At 46.7% G+C, this 8,152-nt stretch overlaps 1 protein-coding gene across 1 annotated transcript; it reads left to right on the top strand.

The window, feature by feature from the left end:
- The first annotated feature begins 3 nt into the window (after positions 1–3).
- Positions 4–6,356, top strand: LOC101174180 (homocysteine-responsive endoplasmic reticulum-resident ubiquitin-like domain member 1 protein). The gene is made up of 8 exons (XM_004069359.4): positions 4–348; positions 1,792–1,869; positions 2,542–2,601; positions 2,993–3,162; positions 3,487–3,597; positions 3,668–4,018; positions 5,396–5,474; positions 5,571–6,356. The coding sequence occupies exons 1-8, from the start codon at positions 196–198 to the stop codon at positions 5,751–5,753; spliced, it is 1,185 nt and encodes a 394-aa protein (XP_004069407.1). The 5' UTR covers positions 4–195; the 3' UTR covers positions 5,754–6,356.
- Positions 6,357–8,152: the final 1,796 nt, after the last annotated feature.

Here is an 8,152-nt window from a genome sequence, read left to right as displayed (position 1 = left end):
GATTCCGCGAGCCTCCACGTCTATGCACGAGCAAGCTGTAGCCTATCAGGAGCGGCCACCGTGTGTTTGCAAACACTGTAAAGACCCGGATGTTCCGTTCAGGGACATTCTTCTCACGCTCTTCTTCGCAGCTGGAAAGTCGTTGGACCTGTACAAATCTCTCGCTTTTGCTGGTGTCCGGCAAACCAAGCCAACATGGATGTGAGGGGATCTCCACAAAAGACCACCAGTCTGCTCATAAAAACCCCAAGCCAGGATCAGGAGGACCGAACCATCGACGGTGTCTGTCTGAGCTGGACCGTCGGGGAGCTGAAGACCCACTTGTCGACCGTCTACCCAACGAGACCGGTGAGTTCTGAGTTTGGACTGACAAACAACACCGCCGCCGTCCCGGGCCCGGGAGGGACCCTGAGGGTTACGTAACCCGGACAAGTGTCCTCTGCTTCCTCGCTAGCTGTAACGGTAACCGAGCTAAAAAAAAAAAAAAAAAAAGCCGAAACCGGTTTGTTAAAACGACAAGATCAGAGCTGTGAACGAGGGGCTGTGCCTGACATTTGTTTACGTGACACACACCGTTTACCGGCGGGCTCGGGTGTCTGAAGTCGATGATCTGTTGTTCGAACTCTACGAAGCCGGAAACCATTAAAAAGACAAAACGTCCTTTTGTAAGTCACCTTTGTTGTTATTTTATTGAGTAGGTGTTTCTGTGTACCCCTCCCTGGTCAAAAATGGTGCCCCCCTTGTTTGAGGGAGAAGCCCACAGTGGTTGAGTGTTCTGGAATGTCCCAAAGCCTTCTGCTCCTGTTAAAGGAACCGTCAGTCTAGTCCAGTTCTGTGTCAGCACTTCCGGTTTTGTTAGTTTTCAATAAAGATTATTTAAAAAAACTTTTTGTATAAGTTTTCAATAAACCTTTTTTTTACCTTCGTTTTTATTAGTTTTCTACTAACAATATTTAGGGAAAAAAACTTTATTACGGCTCTTAAACAACAATTCAAATTCTTCACAGTTTTTTTTTCCTACTAAATATTTATTAACGTTTTAACTTGTTTAAGTGACTGACGTTGTTAATGGAGTCTTAGGCCCACCATTAGAAATAAAAAGAGAGAATAAAGTCTTAAAAGTATGCAGAAAAGTCCTACTTTTACAAGGACAAGCCATGCTTTTTAAAGATAAAGTTTGAGGTCTAAGCCTCCATCAATGCAGCCATTTTTGGTGATGCCATACGGCTTTAGTTGATCTCAGGTATGAGTGTCAGGATGTTTTCGGACCTCTGCAACCATCTATATCACTATTCCTAATGTCTCTTGTTTACTGCTGCTGGATGTAAACAGCGATATGCCTGCAGCCTCAAACCATTTCTTCCTCCGACAGAGAAACCATTTCTCCTAAATCTGGGTGACTTTTCTTCAGCAGGGGCCCAGTTTCCTGCAAATCCTATTCAATGTCTTTATACTTACAAAAAAGCTATATTGGCTCACTCAGAGACTTAATATCTCCTTATTTGTGAAAAAAGTGCTGAAGGAACTATATACGCTTAACATCTTTCTCATTGGAACACAATGTTTTCAAGTTTTTTCATAAGTTTGCAGCTTTCTTTGCGTTTTATTATAATTTCTTTAGTTTTATGGTGGCCCCTAATACTCTGCCATAGATGTGACGTTTTCTATCTACATGTGTTTCTGCAAAAGAAAAGCTAATCATTTACCGGAGGATTTATTCTGAGTGTCATCTGCCTGAAGTTTCTCTGGAAGCCATGTTTGAATTCCCGTCTGTGGCTTTGTGTTCTTCAGGCTGTGAGTGAGCAGAGGCTGATCTTTGCTGGGAAGCTGCTGCCGGATCATCTGCACCTGAAGGATCTCTTTAGACAGGTGATTAAGAAGCCTTTCTTCACAAGCTGCCGTCTGCTCTGCTTCAGCTTCACTCCGGTGATTGAAGAGCTGCCGGTGCAAACTGACAGCAGGCTGTAGGCAGGTGGGAAGCCGCTTCAGCGTTTGACCCCAAAAAAGAAAGTTCTTCATCCACCCTGAGCTGATACCATCCTGGATGGAAAAGGATCAGAGTTCTGCTTTGCTGAAGCGTTTTGATTGAACTTTGAGGAACATTGAGCTGCTCGGTTCTGTTGGGTTCTTTGGCATTCAGACTGTGTTCTGGCGTTTCAGTCTCACAGATCCACATGTCGTCTGTTTTAAACAAGTTTCTCTGGATTTCACTTTGAAGGAGTTTGAAGGAAAAGCAGCAGCGAAACCTAAAATGTTCTGCATCGTCATGCTGCTGCGGTTCTCCTTCCTCTTTATTCAGCTGGCTTCATTTTCTTGACGCGCGTGAATGCACACGTTCACAGCTCGCCGCTCACAGAACACGTTTACAATGATCCAAGCCCAGAAGTTTGATTAGATAGGAAAAAAAATGTTGTAAATTAGGGAGAAAACTGAAATAATTCCTAAAAGGAAAACATGGTTAAACCAGATTAGCCAAAATGGGTTATTTACATGACACGACTGGATGAATACATGATCTGACGTGGCCTTTCCTGTCCACAGGCTGACGCTGTTCCCATGCTGCACCTGGTCTGCACAGTGAGGAATTCATCTCCACCTAAGGTGAGTCACTGCAGACCTGAGCTCATGTGAGCGTCCCTGCCGAGGTTCATTTTCTGTTCCCTGATCTCATGGAAGCAGCTGCAGGAGAGCGTGTGAGCTGCTTACAGTCTCATGCCTGTTCTTTTACACATTTACTGAACTTTCTGCTGAAATTCAGCTGAGCTGCAGGAGTTTCACCTTCACCACTACGGCGGTTTCTGTGACGCAAAGAGCAGCAGGTGCAGGTTTTCTCCTGCTCCTCTTCACTTGCCTTCTGAGAACCAAAACTTTCCGCATCCTGAAAGTCATTTACATAAGCCTCACCAACTACATGTGTGTGAAACCAGATGCTGTAGATGATAATGCAGAGCATTGCAGAGCATTTCCCCTGACGAGCTGCTTTCCTCTGCAGACACCAGACTCCCATCAGCCACCTGCTGCCTCTCCCACGCCGGTCCCGTCCCCTGTCCAGACTCCCAGTGCGCCCGAGCTGAGGCAGAGGAGGCAGGCGTCTCCCCCTCCAGCTGCTGTGCACCCGCAGAGCCCGCCGTCTTCCCCAGGAGCTCCTGCTGCTGCTGCATGGTGAGCCAGCCAGAAAGAATCGACTGTTTACTGTGAAAGCCACGACTATGCAGCTTTCACCAATCTCTATGTGGAGGTGATGCTGCACCTGGCAGCCAGCAGAGGCCCTGCCCCTACAGACCTGCTGAGGACAAGCGTGCAGAGCTTCACGCTGCTCCAATCGCCAGGAAGAGCTCAGGCTCTTTAAAATGTAGTTTGTAATTCTGTAATTGAGCCTGTGTGGATTTGATTTCCTGCGACTTTAGTAACAACACAGGAATGAGATGATCCAGCAGCAGTCTCACCCCTTGAGACTCAACACGAATCTCTGATGTTCTCCTGCAGGTCCGAAGCCCCCCAGGTGACCCCGCCCACCTTCCCCACCCACTCCCTCTACAGCCCCCAGCAGCTGCTGTGGCTGCAGCACGTCTACGCGCGCCAGTACTACATGCAGTAGTGAGTGTCTACTCTGAAGCCCTCCCGCTCTGTGGCTGCCTGACCTTCTAACTTAAATGTCTCCCTTCAGCCATGCAGCTTTGGCGGCAGCCGGCTCCCCGTCACCTCTAACCACCTTTGGCCCTGCTGTCCCCGCCCACCAAGTCCCTGTCCCGCCGCCTCAGAACCCCATTGACAACCTGCCAGCCAATCAGAACCCAGTGCAGGACGCTGCCTTCATCAATCCCGCGGAGGCCAACCAGAACATGCGGATGAACGCACAGGGTGGAGCAGTGGTGGAGGACGAGGAGGGGGTGGAGCGCGACTGGCTGGACCACCTCTACTCTGCAGCGAGGCTGGGGGTCCTGCTGGTGATCGTCTACTTCAACTCCAGCCTGAGCCGCTTCCTGCTGGTGACCAGCACGCTGCTGCTCATGTACCTGTAAGTGCCCCCGCCTCCGAGAGAACACCCCCAACGAGCAGCACAAACATCTGCACCTTTTCTCAACATCTGCTCAACTCAAATCCGATCAAACCCCTTACACTTATCAACATTTTAGCTCTTAAAAGAATTTTTGTCTTTTTGAAGGAATAGTAAAGCGAATATATTTAACAGCTGGAGACGCGTTCTGCTGCTTGTTTTCATACAGTTATTAACGTAAAAACAAACTGGTGCCACTCAGGAAATACTTATTAAAAATGACAGATTATTTTTTTAAGAGAGCAGCATCAGTCTGGTTCACCTTTATGTCAGAGGTCAGGTCAGGGTTTTTTCATCCCATTCAATCATTTGATTTTCAACATCTGCCGATATCGACTCCCAATCCGATACTTTTGTAACACGTTTTAAGAATAAACTCATTTAACAAACACATCATTTGTCCCCTGTTTTTAGTTCAGTAACGTTTTTTTATCATTTAACACTTAAACCGTAAAATTCTGTCTAGTATTTTGAACAATCTCGTGAAAAATAGTGCAGCTATAAACTAGCAGAAAGAGTTAACAAGTAAGAATTAGTTACGTTCTTATTAGTTCTGTTGACCGACTCCTGCTGCTTCATCACCGCGGTGATCAAAAATCCCACACCGTCACAGCTGTACTTTATATCTTGTAGGACTCACAAAAAATGCGACTTCTCCAGTACCGATAGCAGAACCGTTGAGGTCAGATCTTAACGATACTGCGGTCTTGGAGAATGTTGCCCCGGGACTCATTCAATACCGGGGCTCATTCAATACCGGGGCTCGGTACCCATCCCTAGGAAAGGGCCACGGTGGAGAACAATCACTGAAGCGGTCGCTTTGCATATCGCCAAACACATGGTACCCATATATACCATGGAGAAGACGGGGTTTATTCATTTAATTAAAGCCTTAGAGCCCAGGTATGAGCTGTATTGTTAATCCTTTAGAAAATGGTGCTACTCTCAAGGTGAATGTTTGTCTCCTTTCAGTCTAGACTACAAAGTGTGACTCAAAACACAGCTGGGACTTTGATTCCAGAGTGTTCATTTATTTATTATTCATCCCAGAAATGGGGGTTACATTTGTCTTGCGTTTGATTAAATCAAAGCAAAAGTTGTCTGCCGTTTGTACTTATTGCTTTCCTTAGGGGGGGGGGGGGATTGGAAATTGATTTTATTTTTTAGGCCATATGGCCCAGTCCTAATCAGGACAGAGTTTGACCCTTTAATACCAGCGCTGTCACTGGCAACAGCAGATAACAGCTGCTCTTCACTCCGACTGTTCACACAATAGGAATTAAGTGTTGAAAGGTTTCATTTATTTATTTTAAACGATTTTGTTTGTCACTCCCACAGACACACAGTGGGCTGGTTTCCCTTCCGGAGGCGGGTGCAGGTCCAGCAGAACCAGGACAGGAACCCTCATCCAGATCTGGTGAGAACAGCACACCGTGTCTGCACCACAGCAGCTGCTCTAGACTTCATCAGAGGGAACCGATGACCAAACTATCGATCTGCGTCCTCACTTCAGGTGGGCGAAGCAGCTGGCGGTCAGGTGGAGGAGCCTGCAGCTGAGTTACCAGAGGGGGCCAGCTCCATGGCGGCGGTGTTGGTGCCTCCTCACAGAGTGTCCATCATGTGGACGGCCTGGGTCTTCTTCAAAGGGTTCTTCTCCTCCCTGATACCTGAGGTTCCTCAGGAAATGGCCAACTGATGTGCACGTTATTCCTCGGAATCTTCTGCTGGAGGTGTGAGCTAAGATCGGAAGGCTGCTGGGAGACGGTGGTCCCTCCTGTATTTGATTTATCAGCAGGCCATTAAGCTGCAGATGACCGGGACATGAAGCTCTGTGGGGCCCAAGCCACTGTGGATCTGGTTCTGCCCTCACACTGGTGGAGCGTGCACGGACTGCAGCTGTGAGCACAGAGCGAGACGCTGAGGAAGCCTCAGATCAGGCCCACCTTCCACACGAGCTGCTATAGGAAGATCTCATAAAACGGTCAGACCAAAGGGAGGCTGGTTGATGGCCTCACAGAAGGTCATGAACACGTGACGCCTCTTCAGCCCGTTGAAGGAGTTTGATCTGCCAAATGAAGCTGTAAAATCTTTTCTACACTAAGCACTTTACAACAGGCTTTGATCTGCATTAGAATGACTTGTTTTTAAAGTTTCCGCAGAGTTTTAATTTTTATCACATTTAATAAAAAATAAGTTTTTCAAAATTGTAGGATTTTAAGTAAAAATGTTAATGTCTGAGAGATTTTCCATTGATGTACAGCAAGGAGGAGCTGCAATAAACGTTTTCCAGATGAAAGATTCCAACTGTGTTTTCAATTGACTAAAAAGTGAGGGAGGAGCTCTGAGTTCTGGGGGGTGGAGCTGACGCACACGGGCAGGATGGAGGCGTTCATGGTCAAACGCCGTCCAGCAGACGCAGACATCAGTCTGCAGCACAGGCTGGTCATGGAGTTCTGATGACTTCTGGATGTTCTCCAGTTAAAGTCCCATCATCCTTTGGTCTACTGTCAAAGCGTTCCCCGTGGTCGAGTAAGGGTTAATGGCTGACAAAGTGTGCATCATCATAAAATGACCTGCACAGTATATAGTTTATATACTGTATATAGTTTTAGCCAAAAGTAGGGATGGCCCGTTTGACACGACGCTTCGGCGCACGTTTCACCTTCATGAAGCAGAGCGGTTCGGCACAATGTTCATATCTGTGGCTCGGGATCGTTTCAACTCGATTTCTCCTGATAAAACAATACACTATAAAGGTTGTGTAAAAAAAGAACAACTTCCATAAATTTAAAATGGCTTAGTGACTTGGTATCAATAGAGAGCACAGTGGTAAAGCCAAAGCCGTCTGCATCCTGACGTCCTGGGTTCAAGACTAGCATTTTACAATGGTTTTTTTTTTTGCTTTGCGTTTCTTTTTCTTCATGTGATGTGTGTTTTGCTGTGTCGAGCACTTCTCACAGAAAACGTCACATGTTTTGTTTTACGTTGTTATTTTTGTAAATCATTAACAACATTGTTTTGTTTTACGTTTTTTCATCATCATTTCCACATTAAAGTGTTACAAGGAGCTTAGTTGAAGCATAAAATACATCCAGTCCACCACCAGATGCCGCTGTTCTGTGTGGTTTCAAAGCCCTGAATGGTTGGTTCTTTATTCCAGCATAATTACATGAACCCCAAGGGAAGCTTCATGGGGCTTCTATTCCCATCCCTAAACAAAAGCCTGTGCCGTCGTGTCAGAAATTCACCTCTGAAATTTGGAATCATTGGAATCCTGCAGCCCCTCAAATGCAGAATTCACCTCTGAGTCGTGGAGGGAATTTGTGGCTGAGAAATATGCTCAACGTGAGCCAGGAAAAAGAAAGAAGTTCCTCTCAGCTCTGAAACCCTGTGGATATCTTTCATGGTTCCATGATTGTCCAGAAGTCCCTTTCTGATTATTTGATCGTGAACTTTGACCTGAACTGAGTCAGTCACAGTTTCCTCCATGTGCAGATGATGGATCTCACTGTGGGTGGGACAGACGTTCCACCACAGCTTTGCATGACAGCAAACTCTTCTCATCAGTGGACAGAAGAGCAGACGTCCCTGCATGTTGGATCGTGTGAGGGAGATCAGGGTTTGTCAAATCTCTGAGTCTTTCAGGAGCTCCAGGTTCACACGGTCCTTTCAACAGAACAACGGTTAGTAAATTCTGGATTTCTTATTCGCCCTTTAACACTCAACATAGAATCTCACCCTCCAACTGGAAGCTCCTTATCTCCCTTCAGTTGGTCTCCATCTGCAGCACCTCTTTACTCAGAACAAATCCTGCTGCCCCTCCTGCGGGTCATTGAGCAATGGTTGAATAAAAAGCAAAGCAAAGGTCCTGTCTCCAGTTTCAGAGTGAACCTGTGGGTTCAGGTTCCCCTTTGTTGGATTTTTTTTGGTGCTGAGTGCGGGGGTGGGGGGTGGGTGGGGTTAAAGTACGGGGATTAAAAGCAGAACTGTGAGTTTGCATTTGATATCTGTGTGAGATGAGAACAGAGGATGCGTTGTGCGCATCTGTGTGTGTTCAGGCTCCTCTGTTTCCCTCGGGGGGGTGGGGGTCTTGTA

The sequence above is a fragment of the Oryzias latipes genome, chromosome 6 (genome assembly GCF_002234675.1).
Source record: "Oryzias latipes chromosome 6, ASM223467v1".
NCBI lineage: Eukaryota > Metazoa > Chordata > Actinopteri > Beloniformes > Adrianichthyidae > Oryzias > Oryzias latipes.
This window is presented reverse-complemented; position numbering and strand designations above follow the sequence as displayed.